General features: G+C 42.9%; 1 protein-coding gene across 1 annotated transcript in view; it reads right to left on the bottom strand.

Moving 5' to 3' along the window:
* The window catches only part of PARP4 (poly(ADP-ribose) polymerase family member 4), a 100,081-nt gene that overhangs the window by 29,026 nt on the left and 54,048 nt on the right, over positions 1-17,007 (bottom strand). Inside the window, exons 22-30 of the mRNA XM_066258288.1 lie at positions 15,514-15,709; positions 14,561-14,628; positions 12,563-12,750; positions 9,947-10,046; positions 8,348-8,518; positions 7,602-7,682; positions 6,226-6,306; positions 4,756-4,851; positions 3,710-3,832 (exon numbers count right to left, since the gene is read on the bottom strand). Coding sequence (XP_066114385.1) covers positions 3,710-3,832; positions 4,756-4,851; positions 6,226-6,306; positions 7,602-7,682; positions 8,348-8,518; positions 9,947-10,046; positions 12,563-12,750; positions 14,561-14,628; positions 15,514-15,709 — 1,104 coding nt within the window. The remainder of the gene's footprint in view (positions 1-3,709; positions 3,833-4,755; positions 4,852-6,225; positions 6,307-7,601; positions 7,683-8,347; positions 8,519-9,946; positions 10,047-12,562; positions 12,751-14,560; positions 14,629-15,513; positions 15,710-17,007) is intronic.

The following is a 17,007-nucleotide window of genomic DNA, read 5'->3' as shown; positions in this document are numbered from 1 at the left end:
TCATCCCATAGTTTTGGATCTGGAAGTACTATGGTCCAAAGCATTTAGCATCAGGAATATTGAGGAATACTGACAATAATAGGTAGGCAAAAAGACGGAATAAAAATCACACAGACTCTCATATCCATGTCTGTTTGCAATGTATTCTCCAGACCTTTTCTGTGTGTTTGACATATATTTAACTGACCTGTGGTGGCGCAGTGGATAAAGCGTCGACCTGGAAATGCTGAGGTCGCCAGTTCGAAACCCTGGGCTTGCCTGGTCAAGGCACATATGGAAGTTGATGCTTCTAGCTCCTCCCCCCCTTCTTTCTCTCTGTCTCTCCTCTCTGTCTGTCTCTCTCTCTCTCTCTCTCTCCCTCTCCTCTCTAAAAAAATGAATAAATAAATAAAAATAAAATTAAAAATAAAATAAATATGCATTTTCAAGGACCCATTTTGAAAATAAAATGTCTTATTGAAAGGACAGCAGTTGATTATGAGTTGTACCTCAGATGATTTTTGCATATGGCCTCTTGTGGAAGTAATGGAGAGAGTACAGGGTCACTGCCCCTCAGCACGGTCTCTTTCCTGTTCCATGACCACCCCTGAGCCACAGTCCCTGGAGTGGAATATGGAAGTCCCAGCATGACAGTTGCAGCCTCACACTAATGCTGTCCACACATTCAGTGCCTGTGGGTGAGGCTACTGGGCTGTCCTGAGTCTGGCTCAACTTATCCTTGTGATCAGCATACACACACCTCCTACCTTACCACACTCCTCCAAATACTGTTTGTATCTTTTTAAAGTCTATTTACATTTTGACTGGGCAATCCGTAACCATGGTTCATGATTTGAAATATCCAAAAGGGTTCACTGCAGGAATCAAGCCCCATAAAACCTCCTGGTCACTCTGTGGTCCTCTCTGGAGACGAGTTCTGTCACCAGCTCTAGTGTCCCTCCTCATTCACGGTAAATATTCAGATATCTTTCTATTTCTCCTCCTTTTTCTCTCTCTCTCAAATCAATGGAAAAATAAAAAAAAAATAGTTTGTGGGTTTGACCCCGGTCAGTGCATGTACAAAAATCAACCAATGGCCCTGGCCAGATAGCTCAGTTGGTTGGAGCATCATCCTGAAGCACAAAGGTTGTGGGTTTGATACCCGGTCAGAGCACATACAGGAACAGATGGATGTTTCTATCAGTCTATCTCTCTTTCTCTCTCCCTTCTTCTCTCTTTAAAAATCAATCAAGGCCCTGGCTGGCTGACTCAGTGGTAGAGCATCGGCCTGCCATGTAGAAGTCCCAGGTTCGATTTTGGCCAGGGCACACAGGAGAAGCCCCCATCTGCTTCTCCACACCTCCCCCTCTCCTCCCTCTCTGTCTCTCTCTTCCCCTCCCACAGCAGCCAAGGCTCCATTAGAGCAAAGTTGGCCCTGGCACTGAGGACAGCTCCATGGCCTCCACCTCAGGCACTAGAATGGCTCCATCTGCAACGGAGCAACACCCCAGATGGGCAGAGCATCGCCCCCTGGTGGACATGCTGGGTGCATCCTGATCGGGCGCATGCGGGGAGTCTGTCTGCCTCCCCGCTTCTAACTTCGGAAAAATACAAAAAAAAAAAAAATCAATTAATAAGGCCCTGGCCAGTTGGCTCAGCGGTAGAGCATCAGCCTGGTGTGTGGATGTCCCAGGTTTGATTCCTGGTCAGGGCACACAGGAGAAGTGACCATCTGCTTTCCCCCCTCCCCTCTTGCTTCTCTCTCTTTCTTTACCCTCTGCAGCCATGGCTCAACTGAAGTGAGTTGGCCTCAGGCACTGAGGATGGATCCATGGCCTCTGCCTCAGGCATTTAGAAGAGCTCAGTTGCTGAGCAACAAAGCAATGCCCCAGATGGGCAGAGCATCACTCCCTAGTGGGCTTGCCAAGTTGATCCCAGTGGGAGTGCTTGCAGGAGTCTGTCTCTGCCTCCTTCTTCTCACTGAATTAAAAAAAATCAGTCAATAAATTAAAAAAGAAATCAACCAATGAATGCATAAATGAGTGGAACAACAAATTGTTTCTCTCTCTCCCTCTGTCTCTCTAAAAATCAATAATAAAAAAAAAATTTAAAACACATTGGTAGTGAATTTAGATTAGTAGATAAGACTTTTGTCACTGCTTTCATGATGAACCTCTCACTGAGAGTAAATGAAGCTTCCTGTTGACAATTTCCTTGCTCATGAATGAAGCAGAACCACATTTGTTCCCTTTTTGTACTTTATAGCTACATTCATATGGGGTGAATTTCTCAGTCATGTAACAGCATTTTTTTTGTGTGACAGAAACAGAGAGAGGGACAGATAGGGACAGACAGATAGGAAGGGAGAGAGATGAGAAGCATCAACTATTCGTTGCGGCACCTAAGTTCAGTGGTTCTCAAAACTTTTTGAAGTCGGAGTGCATTTAAAATCCTATAAATAGTTGTAGGCGCACTATATACAAATTTCTGAGAAATATGTTATAACAATTAAGTCAAATATTAAAGAAAATATAAAGTCTAAGCGTGCTTTTATGGTAATTAAACAAAATAAATACAACAAAATTAAATTTACTCTGACATTAAAAAGCATTTTTATGTTACATTTTTTGTTATGCTTTTTAGAATTCGTAAAAAGGAGGAGTTAAAAAATAAAAAAGACAAAAAAGTTATCTTTTTATATATATAGATACACTCTTAGTAAGATTTAGTAAATTCGGCAGGTACCAGTGCAAATGTGTTTTTTCATTCTTGTTTTTATGAGAAACATGAGCCTGATGTGTCCTAGCAATTTCTTCAATGTTTGGGCATATATTTGAAAGGCAAACTCATTTTCTCATCAGCACATTGAAGAATTCCTCTCTTTTTACTCTTAATTGTGTTGAGGGTAGAGAATCCTAATTCATGTAAATAGGATGTTGAAAATTGTAGTAAAATGTTCAATGCTTTTTAGATATTGCCACATATTCTTCTTTTATAGAAATCCAAAAGGCTTCAAGAGACAATTCCTTATGTTTAGTCATCAATACAAACCCCCATCATACATATCATCTTAACTTTACACCAAACAAAGGCTAGAAGAAACTTGCCTCCAGTCTTTCCAGGGAACATGGGGGGGTGGGGGAGGGTAGTGTAAACAATCCAGCACCACAGCTTAACAGCCTTTTGAAACCTCATCAGGCAAGTGAGGTGGGGGGGGGGTTTGGGCAGACTGTCAACTTATAGCCAATTCCCCACACCTCTGTCCCCCAAAAATCTAAACTCCAAAAACCCTGTTGGTTTTTTGGTCCTCAAACAGGCACAAATTTCTCTGGAATAGTATAGGGCGCACCTGGAAATCTTCTAGGGCATACACTTTGAGAATCAGTGCCTTAGTTGTTCCTTGACCAGGGGGCTACAGCAGACTGAGGGACTCCTTGCTCAAGCCAGTGACCTTGGGCTCAAGCTGGTGAGCCTTGCTCAAACCAGGTGAGCCTGTACTCAAGCCGGCAACCTCGGGGTTTCAAACCTGGTTCATCCATGTCCCAGTCCGACACTCTAACCACTGCACCACTGCCTGGTCAGGCATGTAACAGCATTTTTATAAATATACAACAAATGTTTGTATATGTAGTCTGCATACACAATGAAGGTACTATTTTAGCAAAGGGTTTTCCTCACTACTATAAAAATATGAAAACACAATACCAATCTATGTGTAATTAATATGTACCTGTGGTATGCTGGTGTCCAGGTGCTCTTTCTGCCAGCTCATGTATGGTAGGAAATCTATATCTTCTTTGGCAATCAGTTCCAAAATATTTGGAGTATTAGGAAAAGGTGACTCATTACCATCCTATATTGAACCACAATTAGGTAAAAAACAAAACACATTATCAAATGAAATGACTACTATACATTCCAAAGCCCTGTGAATGTTTGGTTTGGAATATGTGTGAGTGTCAGATTAGATTAAGTGTCCTGGGTCACAAGTGAGAAAGAAAGAGGCAGAGAAGGCAGACATCCACAGTTGAGTGGCTTTCCTCTTTGCTGAGCTCCTCCTGGGTGAGGGGACTGTACTCAATGCCTTAAATTTATGGAGGAGAAAGGGCTTTTCAGAGGCCTTTTCTCTTTTTTGAAGGTCTTGGATTAATAAAATACAAGAAATGCAAAAAAGTAACAAAATTTTAATAAATCTTAAAAATATACATGCAACTAATTAGTAATTGTAACATTAAAAATAACATATGGGCCCTGGCCAGTGGCTCAGTGGATAGAGCGTCAGCCTGGTGTATGGATATTCCAGGTTTAATTCCCAGTCAGGGCACATAGAAGTAACCATCTACTTCCCCCTCCCCCCTTGTTTCCTTCTTCCCCTCCTGCAGCCAGTGGCTCAGTTAGTTTGGTTGTGGCCCCAGGCCCTGAGGATAGCTTGACTAGTTCAAGCGCATCAGCTTCAGATGCTAAAAATAGCTTGGTACTCAAGCATTGGCCCAAGATGGGGGTTGCCAGGTGGATCCCAGTTGGGACACATGCAGGAGTCTGCCTCACTATCTCCCCTCCTCTCACCTAAAAAAAAAAAAAAAAAATTAACATATTCATCTCCTTTAGAGAGGTCACCATGAGCCTCACACCAAGGCCCTGGCCCAATGACCCTCCACCTTCTCCCTCCCTGTTTGTTGTAGGCCAAGGACATGGATATTGTCAGCCACAGAGGAAGGGTCATTTTTTAATATGTAAACACAAAGGAAATAATCATGAATTAGCAACAATACATACCCTTTTCTCAACTGCCACAAAGCTGGTAAACTGTGTTATGAGAGAGTTTTCTTTACTGAGTTGAATAACCAGAGATTTTAAGATTTGCTTCTTCATCTAGGATAAAATAAAACAAATGTAAGCATGTTCTATTTTTCATTAAATGAGTATTAAGTAATCTTAAAGGTGTTATTCTAGAAAAAGCAAATCATTTCATAACTAGAATTTTAAACTAAGCATTAAGTCAATGGCCTGCCTAAATATCTCAAGTTGGTGACTAAATGTTCTCTACTCAACTGAGCAGTCAAGTCATAGAGGAATAATTCTATCTATAGAGCCCTCTGTAAATTACAAAGAATTTTCACTCTGGAGCACTGAGCTTCTGAAATGTTTTACTGATAGTCTTGTGTCTCCCATTTTCAAGATGAGATTCTTAAGGCATAGACAGGTGGAATTTAAGATTGTCTGGTGGCAGCGCTTGTCAGTAGTCCACAGAGAAAGAGGAATATAAGCAAAACAGAAATCAAGACTGCTAATGGAAGGGCAGCAAAGGACAGCAATAAAGGCACAGGCCACTTATCACGAGCTCCAAAGGTTTGCAAAGGAATTGTGTGTCCTGTGTGGCATGCTGGTACCTTCTTTTGGGGATGGCAGTGAGTCCAGATAGTCTTAACGTTATTTAAGATCACAGCCTTGGAACAACCACCAGGGCTGTCATGTAGGCTGGCTGAGTGGGACCCCCGCCAGCGGCCTCATATGGTCAGCCAGGAGGGAGCAAGGTAGTAGCTTTGACTCTGCAGTGTGTCCTTGGCAGGTTGCCCACCCATCCTGCACCTGGCTCTTCATCAGGAACAGGGGAATACAACCATCGATAACGCTTGAGAGCTCTGGTGGCAGACACTATTGGAGCCCTCCTTGGCATCTCTCTGATGGGTACAGTTACCACAGAGTTCTCAGAAAAACACAGAGTACCCCACACCCCAGACATGACAATACATGCCCCTGAAACTGCGTAGGTCTCCACCCAGCTTGCCTCACTCTCCGTGTCAATGAATAATCCAGTTTAAGACGAACCATGAACAAAGAGTAACGGCTTTGCTATGAAAAGAGCAAACCTCACCTGACCAGGCGGTGGCGCATGAAACGAGTGTCAGACTGGGATGCAAAGGACCCAGGTTTGAAACCCCAAGGTTGCCGGCTTGGGCGCGGGCTCATCTGGCCAGAGCGCAGGGTCACTGGCTTGAGCATGGGATCATAGACATGATTCCATGGTCACTGAATTGAGCCCAAAGATCACTGGCTTGAGTAAGGGGTCACTTGCTCTGCTATAGCCCCCTGGTCAAGGCACATATGAGAAAGCAATCGATGAATAACCTAAGGAGCCACAATGGAGCATTGATGCTTCTCATCTCTCTCCCTTCCTGTCTGTCTGTCCCTATCTGATCCTCTCTCTGTCTCTGTCACACACATACACACACAAAAAGAGCAAACCTCATGACTCGCTTCACTTTCATGGAGGATGCCATCTTCATAGTCTCTGATCAGGGCTCGTGCTGTCAGCTTGTGAATGAGCTGTTTAAGCAGCAAAGGAAAAAAAGATTCAAAGGTCTTCTAATTACAGTCACATATAGAAAGCTTTTTTGAAAACTGAGGTTTAATTTACATACATTAAAATTCACCTTTGTTAAGTGTACAGCTTGATAAGTTTTCATAAATGTATACAACTGTGTGACTACTACTGAAATAAAGACAGAGCAGTTTCTTCACTTTCAAAGATCCCTCATGCCCTCTGCAGTCACCTCCAGCCCCTGCCAACAGCTCTTCTGTTTTCAGTCCCTACAGTTTTGCCTTTTCTATAAAAGGCTATCTCGCCAATTCAATTTACTTCAAAAATGTGAACCTGTTCTTTTACTGTAGGAGCCAGCTCAGTGCCGTGATGCCTGACTATGACTGTGGTCTCCATGCTGAAGGGCAGGATGAAGGTTCTCTCTTTTTCTCAATGACCACGAAACAGAACTGATCTTAAATGATGATGTCCACTTACAATGAGAAGTCAAATTCTGATAATTGTGTTATTGGTCAGACCATGGTTCATAGAGGAAGTACAACTATAAAAATTGTGATTTTATGAAAAATGATATCTTCCTAAGTAAATTTCTTTTACATTATTTCTGCCTTAGATTCAAAGTTTAAACAATATAGAAATCCCCTTAAGTTCTTATACATAAGTCTCTGGCAAGTAATAATTATAATTATCGGTTCAGTGCCAAAACGCCATATTGTATTTAAAAACAAAAACCAACCTCCCCACCCCCAAACCCAGCAATGTCTAGGAAGTAGTTTCTCTGGTTATAGAAATACTTCCATGGAAAGCAAGTTACAAATAATATAGTATAGGTAGGTCAGGAATTCTCCAGGTCTAACTACAGTAGATTCAATACTAATGCAAATACTACAGACTTTTTGGTGCTAATTAATTTGCTTTTTATCTAAAAATAGAAAAAACAAACACAGCCTGAATAAATATGTTTTACTATTTAGTCCACTACTGTAATTTACTATTTTAAAAGAACATAGGTGGACCAGAGGTACTTATTACTGAGTCACGGCCATCTGTGAGAAGCTCCCAAAATCGTTTTTATGCATAAAATACCAAATTTAACTGCAGTTACTCATACACACTGATGCCCATGTGGATACAGGTAAACTCGAGAACCCCAGAAGAAGAAGTGAGTGTCCTCATTTGTACCGAAATGTCAACACAGAAAAACAGCAACAAAGAAAACACACTGAGCATTCTGCATGAAAATATCAAGTTATTATTAGCTTTCAAGCAATGCGTCCACACTTTAAGTTTTGAATCTTACAGTTCCAGTTGTCTTCTGAAGTTCAGTAGTTGATACCATTGTAGAAAATTCTTTCTCTTGAATTAATGCACATAGATTTGCCTGAAATGGAAAAAACACATCCTTACAGCTTTTCTTCTCCCTACTGTCAGTCTGACAGTGATCCTTTCGGTGGTTTTCTCTCCTTTCAAGGGGAACTGAAAGGCTCTCCAGGGCCCCTGGTTAGCCACCCACTGTATCCCAGGAGAGAAACTCTGCCAGCAGATTGTGCTTTGGCAAAGAAGGAGAGGGAAAAACAGAAAGAAAAGAAAATTACAAGCAAAATACATTGCTCTTCCCACAGTAAAACAAGCCCTGGCTGGTTTGCTCAGTGGTAGAGCGTCAGCCTGGCGTGCAGGAGTCCCGGGTTCGATTCCCGGCCAGGGCACACAGGAGAAGCGCCCATCTGCTTCTCCACCCCTCCCCCTCTCCTTCCTCTCTGTCTCTCTCTTCCCCTCCCGCAGCCAAGGCTCCATTGGAGCAAGGTTGGCCCGGGCGCTGGGGATGGCTCTGTGGCCTCTGCCTCAGGCGCTAGAATGGCTCTGGTTGCAATAGAGCGACGCCCCGGAGGGGCAGAGCATTGCCCCCTGGTGGGCGTGCCGGGTGGATCCCGGTCGGGCGCATGGGGAAGTCTGTCTGACTGCCTCCCCATTTCCAACTTCAGAAAAATTTAAAAAAAAATAAATAAATTAAAAAATTAAAGTAAAACAAATTGTATGCCTCCTCACCTGAGTACAATGAGAAGTGAAGCTATAGACCAGGAGCCGGTCATTGTGGAACAAGGCCTGCACCTGGGCCGGGGCCTGCAGGGGCTCCGGTGCATGTGGACTGAACTGCTGCCATTTCACAGAGACTGAGTGGCAGCTCGGGGACCACGACCGGGTGATCTGGTCTTCTATCTGGTTGCAGAAGAGGAATTATTTCTCTTTTGAAGTTGTACCCAGAAAAGTTACTGAACACTTATATTTTACAAACTATAGAAATGATCCCTGAAAGTACAGTTTTTGAACATTTATATTTTACATTCTATCCTTTTGGACTGGTAGCTCTTTGTTTTGTTTTTTGTTCCTTTTTTCCCTCCTTGCTGCTACAGGGTACTTTTCCAAACAGATTTTAAGTTGAATTTTTAATAATAGCACTAGCATATAATTTAAAGGTACAAAACATCCTAAAACTATTGCATTTGTTACTAATATACAGCTCTGGCATGGAATAGATTCAAGTTATAAAAATTAATCCTAAAAAGCCTTGAGTAGACACTTCTCCAAAGAAGACACCGAATGGCTGACAGCATATGAAAAGATGCTCAGCATCCTCAGCCATCAGGGAATCCAACTTAGAACCCCAGTGAGATATGGCTGCACACCCATTATCATAGTTATTATAAAAACAAAAACAAAAAGTGGAAAATAAGGACTGACCAGGATGTAGAAAAATGGGAACCCTGGTACATTGCTGGGGATGTAAAATGGTGCAGCCACAGTGTGAACAATGGTATGACAGTTCTTAAAAACACTAAACATAAAATTACCATATTATCTGCAATTCTGGATCTGTGCCTAAAATAATTGAAATCAGGGTCTCAAACAATGCTTGTATACCAATACTCATAGCAGCATGGTTCACAATAGCCAAATGTGGAAACAACCCAAACACCTACCAACAAATGAATAAACAAAATGTGATGGATATCGACAATGAATATTATTCAGCCACTAAAAGGAAGAAAATACAGACACATACTATAACATGGATGAATCTTGAGGACATTGTGCCAAATGAAATAAACCAGGCACAAAAGGGCAAATACAGTACGATTCCATGCATATGATGTATGTAGTCACCTTTATGTCGACAGAAAGTAGGAGGGTGACTGCCAGGGGTTTGGGAAGGAAGACTCAGGAGCTGTTGTTTAAAGGCAACAGACTTGTGTTTCAGAAGATGAAAAAGTTCTGGAGATGGACGGTGGTGATGGATGCACAACATTGTGAATATACTTAACGCCACTTCAATATGGTTAAAATGGTAAATTTTATGTATATTTTGCCACAATAAAAATTAATTTTAGCAAAACATGTATAAAACACTTCGCTTTTAAAAATCAATCCATGACACTTTTCAAAGCTAGGAGAATTTTGTATTCACCATGTTCCTGCAGGTGGAAGACCAGTGGTCACCCAAGGTGGGTGCACACATTGGTGCCCTTGACTCTTTCCTGTTCCAGTCCCATTAATGAAAACACAGACATTGCTGTCAATAGATTCATATAAAGATAACATTTCCACCTGCAAATGTAAGACTAGAGATAAGATGTTTGAGAAACGTACCTGTTTTTTCCAACTATGTTTGGATTTTGAGTTAAAATATTCAAAGTGTCCAGCACCACACTGGGACAGAGTCCTTAACATATGACGATTTGCTGTAGAACTGATCACATTTCACATGTATTATTTTTTAAGACATTTTAGAAGCCCACATAGTTAACAAGGTCATCACAGCTCAAAACTCAACAGAAGACATTACGTGTAGAAGAACTGACTCTTCTGTAGCCAAGATTAAGAATATATAACATATGACAGATGGTATAAAACATCAGAAGGTTTGGGTAACTTAAGCTCCCACACATCAGAGGACTTATTTCTCTCACAACAGAATAAAAGCAGAAATTCTTGCCTCCTGATTTACTGATAAAGGGAATAGATTATTCTGAAAACCCCCAAAAGGTACCAGAATGTTGATAAAGATCACCTACTTTCAAGGAGTGTCAAAACTCTCCAAATCTGACTTTAAAGGATAAGAACTGGCAAAAGGGTTAATAAAATTTACATCCATATCTAGGTAGCAAAAAGTACAAAGAAGTAACCTTCATTCCAGCAAAGATAAAGTCTCATATTTAAATGACCATGTCTTAGCCTGACCAGGCGGTGGCGCAGTGGATAGAGCGTCAGACTGGGATGCGGAGGACCCAGGTTCTAGACCCCAAGGTCGCCAGTTTGAGTGCGGGCTCATCTGGCTTGAGCAAAAAGCTCACCAGCTTGGACCCAAGGTCGCTGGCTCAAGCAAGGAGTTACTCGGTCTACTGAAAGCCTGCGGTCAAGGCACATATGAGAAAGCAAACAATGAACAACTAAGGTGTCGCAACAAAAAATTGATGATTGATGCTTCTCATCTCCCTCTGTTCCTGTCTTGTCTGTCTCTATCTATCCCTCTCTCTGACTCTGTCCCTGAAAAAAAAATTAAATTAAGTGACCATGTCCTATTAAATTTCTCTCTATAACCATTCTACACCTATAAGGAATGTCTTTCTTAAAGAGTTTTCTCCTAAAATATTAAAGAAATGATCAATAACTTCTCAGAAAAAGAGCTTAAGAAAGTTATCTCTGAAACACTTTTTAGCTTATTCATAAAGGTTAGATTTGTCTTCAAACCTTAAAATTAACTGGTGGCAATTACAACACTGATAAGAAAATCCTTCAGTTGGAGTAGCATATATGCATTTTATAAGTTCCATCAATTAGTGAGGCTACTTGGAACCTTTTCTGTGTGAAGACTCAGGGCAATCTGTTACAATGTCAGGAGGAATAGTGTCTACTCTTGGAGAGCTCACAGCATTTTGGGGGAGTTTTGGAAAACAAGTGAGTGTATGTAAATGAGGCAAAAACATTTAGAAAGATCCTAAATATTGGACAGAAAGTCAGTAACCATTCCAGTTCCTTCAGGCTGGGTCATGTCAACCAGCATAAAGTCACCCCATCACACCCCTTTCTTTCATTTCTATTGAATAGTACTCAGGACCCATCTCTCTTTGAGGTTTGCTGTCTGTCTCCCACACAGTCTTACAGCCTGAGCTGAGCAGTACCTTTCCCATGATGGACCCTCAGCAAAGACACAGTCCCTCCTGCACTGAGATATCTGAGCCCGGACTGCGGCACAGTGGGCCCCTGACATGCAGTGGGAGGAGCAGGCAGGTGTTCCTGTGACCAGGATGATGAAATAGGGTGCCAACGCAGGCAGGAAGAAGACACTTTGATGTGGCAGGTGTAGGGTTGGCCACCTACCCGCTGTCCACAGCTGCAAGTCATTCAGGTAAAGTCCTGTTAGGAATTACTCCTGGGAGAGTTGCTGGGGGTTGGACACATGTCCTGGTTGGTCTGTGATGTCCTAGGCCTCAGAATATGGAGAACAGCACTAGGAGCTGGGACTGAGGACGGGCAGAGGAAGAGCACTCTAGGCTGGCAGGGAAGGCCTGGGTACATCAGGGAGGGCCAGCCAGGGGCATCGAGGGTCCCGGATCACTGCCGAAGCCCAAAGGCTTAGGAGAGCACAGTGTTGGGGAGGGGAGGCCTGGTGCAGCCTTGTCACAATGGGGACTGAGTAGGCGGGGGGTGCACAGGGAGGCCCAGGGCAGGTATGCTCTGTGCTAGCTCCAGTCTGGCACCTTTGGTTTGGTGTTTTCCTGACGGCTACACCATGTGCTAGTTCAACCAGAAAAGCTAGCTCTATTTGGCGAAGGGGTTAATCTTAACAATCATGGGATTTAGCCTCCCCAGAGAAAGATTCTCTGTACGTGTCTGACACGAGGTGTGACACTGCAAACCTCAGATAGTAGGGTAACAGAACACTGACTTGGTGCTTGCCAGGGGCCAGTCTGTTCTAAGCGCTTTCTATAGGTAAATCCATTTAATCCTCAGATGTAGTGTTTGCATCACCACCTTCATTTTATAGAAATTTAGCAAGTTGCCCAAGGTCACAGCTAATAAGAGGCTGGCTGGGGGGTTGAGACCCAGGCAGTCTAGCTCACAGCCTAGAGCTCCCCATCTGTACCCTGAACAGCTTCTATACACAAGTATCAACTTCACAACTGCCAAGAATCCTGTGCAGGCCAGCAAGACGCCTGCCTGCAGGCTGCCAGTCACTGTGGCCTCTGCAGGGACCCCACTCACCTGACGCCGCAGGAGAAAAGCCGGGTGTGCCGCACGTGCCTCTTCACCAGCTGCAGAGTCAGGCCCTCCTCCTGCAGGTGACCATCAGAAATAAGGAGGATGTTCCGCACCCCTCGAGAAGGGGGCAATAAACTTAAGTATCGAAGTGTTTTCCAGAAGTCGGTATTTCCCATGGTAGGCGAAGCAGACTGCAGGAAATGAGAGAAAAATTATTTACCCCTTTTTGGGAATATTCACCATTGACTCTAGTTACTTACTAAGCATGTCTCTCAATGAGTGTTCAGTGTTTTTGTCACTGAAAAGGTATTTTTCCCTAGTTACACATTTGTTTAACAACTACATTTATATCCTTTAAGTTTATTTCATGTCACACAATAACTATAATATTATCAATCAGCACCTATCTGCTTTTTTATGTTTTTTATTTAAGATTTTATTTATTTATTTTAGAGAGAAGAGGAGAGAGAGGAGGAGAGAAAGAGAGATAGGTAGGAGGAGCAGGAAGCATCAACTCATAGTAGTTGCTTCCTGTATGTGCCTTGACCAGGCAAGCCCAGGGTTTCAAACCAGTGACCTCTGAGTTCCAGGCTGACGCTTTAACCACTGCACCACCACAGGTCAGACTTAATTTTTATGGCTCCCCCCCCCCCGGAGCTGGAAACGGGGAGGCAGTCAGACTCCTGCATATGCCTGACCGGGATCCACCCGGCATGCCCACCAGGGGGTGATGCTCCGCCCATCTGGGGCATCGCTGTGTTGCATTCTAGCGCCTGAGGCAGAGGCTATAGAGCCATCCCCAGCACCCAGGCCATCTTTGCTCCAATGGAGCCTCGGCTGCGGTAGGGGAAGAGAGAGACAGAGAGGAAGGAGAGGGGGAGGGGTGGAGAGGCAGATGGGTGCTTCTCCTGTGTGCCCTGGCCGGGAATCGAACCCGGGACTCCTGCATGCCAGGCCGATGCTCTACCACTGAGCCAACCGGCCAGGGCCCATTTTTATGGCTTTTAAAGAAATCTTAAACATTCTTGGGCCTGCCAGCCAGGACTGAAAGGGTGACTGTCATTCTACACTTGTTCCATTTAAAACAAACAGAAACAGGGACAGAAGAAAACAATGCAAAACAATGCTGGTTGCCCCTGGGTGGTGGGATTGTGGTGATTTATTTTCTTTCTACCCTTTCTTCTTTTTTTTATTTTAAAAGATTTTATGTATTGATTTTAGAGTGAGGAAAGGGAGAGAGATAGAGCAAGGGTAGGGGAGGAGTAGGAAGCATCAACTCATAGCATTTGCTTCTCTCTCATACGTGCCTTGACTAGGCAAGCCAAGGGTTTTTAACTGGCGACCTCAGTGTTCCAGGTCAAATGATTTATTTACTGTACCATCACAGGTCAGTCTCTTTCTACCCTTACTAATTTTCAAATTTTCTTCATTGAATTCATAATTTCTTTTATCAGTGAAATAACAGAGCCCACCAACACACAAAATGGAAAGAACGAGGGTGTTCTAACAGTGTTCTCTGGGGCAGCATTACTAAAACTGAGTAAAACAGGCCCTGGCCAGTGGCTCAGTGGATAGAGCATCTGGACTTCCCAGGTTCGATTCTTGGGTTCGATTCCCAGTCAGGGCACACAGGAGTAGTGACCATCTGCTTCTCTCCCTTCTCTCCTTCTTCCCCTCCCGCAGCCAGTTGCTCAATTGGTTGGACGTGGCCCCAGGTACTGAGGACAGCTCCAGGTGCTGAGGGAAGCTCCATTGGAGTACATCAGCCTTAGACACTAAAAATAACTTGAGCATCGGGCCCCAGATAGGATTGCCAGGAGGATCCTGGTTGGGGAACATGTGGGAGTATGTCTCACTATCTCCTTTCCTCTCATGTAAAAAAAAAAAAATAATTAATTAAAAAAAAAACGGGATAAAACAGACTCAGGAGACAAAGGAAGGTGCTTTTTTTTAAAAAAAAAAAAAAAAAAAAAAAAAAAAAAGGAAGGTGCTTTTACTTACCATAATGAACTCAGCTGGCACATTATTGCTCGTAGTGTACTTAGGGAATGAAAATAACTCCTTGCAACCTGTAATAAAATTGGTGTGAGGTGTTACCATTATTCACTTTATTGAACACTAACAACTGATCATTTTGACATATAAAAACTCACCACAGCATTCCTTTAAATAATAATTCTAGTGCAAACTATGCACTTTACTGTGCAACAGGTTATGCATTAAATTATGAATTATTTGTTTATACTCCATTTTGTAGCAGATTGCTTATGCAAAGTCAGATGCGGACACCAGACAGCACAGGCAGACTGGCCACCAGAGGGACACATTCCCCTTCCATGACCTCTGCCTCCAGCATTAGCAGACCCTGGCACCTTCATAAAGGGGCTGGGCCTTCTGCTAAATGATATAGAAGAAGCAATATAACATGATGTCCCTTCACTCCACTCTGTGGTCCTTTTCTCATAGGGCTGATCTGATGTTTGCTTAGATCATTCCTTATAAACTTTCTACTACTGTATTTAAAATGTTCTGTCCATATCGTTGGGACCCTCAGACTTGTCAGATCAAGGTTCTTGTGTTTGGTTCAGCTGGTGATAATGATTGTAATAGTTATAAAACACTTACTATGAATGAGGCCCTGTTTCAAATCCTTTACATACATTAGCTCACTCCTCACAGCACTGTGAGATAGAGATTGTTACCCTCAGAATACAGATGAGGAAACCGAGGCATGAAAAGTTCAGGTAACTTGCCCAAGGTGACACCTGGAGCTTGTAAGTTGTAGAGCTGGGGCTTGAAACCAGGGAGCTGCGTCCATAGTTCTTGAACACTGTGCTGTGCTACCTCTCACTCCAAAGGTGAGGTCAAGGGTACTGACAGCTGTCACTTCTACCCATGAATATGCTGATATTAAGGAGCAAGTACACTGTGAACTGCAGTCTAAGAGCACTTACCTGAGCCAAATTTGACAATGTTTATCTTTTGCTTTTTACCCACCAAGGACAGGGCATATAAGGCAATTTGCTTGGCCTCCAAGAATGCTGCCCCTTCCATGGAATTGGAGCAGTCAAGACAGATAATCACTTCGCTCTCTTTGGCTGCGTCAGGGAGAGTGATGCTGAGATCTGGGTGGAAAACGAGCATGCAGGCCTAAAGGGAGAAAGGCAATGGGCTGACACTTCTCACAACTTAAACTGGTTCACTTGCTCAAATTCGCACACATTTGTGTCAAAAGACCATAACATTTTGATCCAAAACCCCACCCATACAAACTCTCTAAACAATGGCCATGTGATTGGGACAGCATGACACAAAGTAAAGCATGGCCCCTGTAACCAGTGAGGACCCCTTGGGTAAGGCACTTGCTTTCTCTGGGTCTCAGGCTCTGGTCAGGCGCTGCCTGCCATGGGAACAGCTGGCAGAAATAGCCTACGAACCTCAAAGGGAGAGACATAAACATATACCAATGTAGGCATGTGTGTGTGTGTTTCATTTTAAGCACCACAATCAATGTACAAAAATCCAGGTTTACAGAAAAGATGAATTAAATTGTGCTTATTCCTGTGACTAAAGGGATCAGTTTACCATGCTCAACTATGGCATTTGGAAGAGAATTAAGTTTCTATGCTACCAATATTTCAGGCATCCCTCTAAGTACAAAGCAAGATGTAAACATCTGACGCAGATATTTGCAGAATTTGATATAAATGTGTCATTTTTATTGGAAAAGATATACTTGTAAAATTCAAACTTTTTTTTTGCTAGGTAAGATAATACTACAAAAATAAAAAAAGCAAGATTTATTCAACAACAGGACTTCAAATAAAAAGTAGAATGTGAGATTTGGAGTTTCCAACATACAGTCCATAAATCCTGGAGAGGTAAAAAATTAATACAGAATTAATATCTGAAAGTGTATATGGTATCAACAGTCTGCAGAATGAACAAATAATATGTGTTTGTCTCATATATATGCATGTATTATTCTAAAAGGAATGTAGATGCTACTGTGATTACTAAAATATACACACTTAACTTTTATTAACCAAACAATACTTTAATGTGCAACTACTGCCTGACCAGGTGGTGGCGCAGTGTATAGAGCGTCAGATTGGGATGCGGAAGGACCGAGGTTCGAGACCCCAGGGTTGCCAGCTTGAGCGCGGGCTCATCTGGCTTGAGTGAAAAGCTCACTAGCATGGACCCAAGGTCGCTGGCTCGAGCGGGGGGTTACTCGGTCTGCTGAAGGCCTGCGGTCATGGCACATATGAGAAAGCAATCAGTGAACAACTACGGTGTCGCAACGAAAAACTGATGATTGATGCTTCTCATCTCTCTCTGTTCCTGTCTTTTCTGTCCCTATCTATCCCTCTATCTGACTCTCTCTCTGTCCCTGTAAAAAAATAAATAAATAAAAATAAAAATAATGTGCAACTACTATCACATAA

Source organism: Saccopteryx bilineata, chromosome 2 (assembly GCF_036850765.1).
Source record: "Saccopteryx bilineata isolate mSacBil1 chromosome 2, mSacBil1_pri_phased_curated, whole genome shotgun sequence".
Lineage (NCBI taxonomy): Eukaryota > Metazoa > Chordata > Mammalia > Chiroptera > Emballonuridae > Saccopteryx > Saccopteryx bilineata.
Note: the sequence above shows the minus strand (reverse complement) of the source record. Positions and strands in the feature narration are given on the sequence as shown.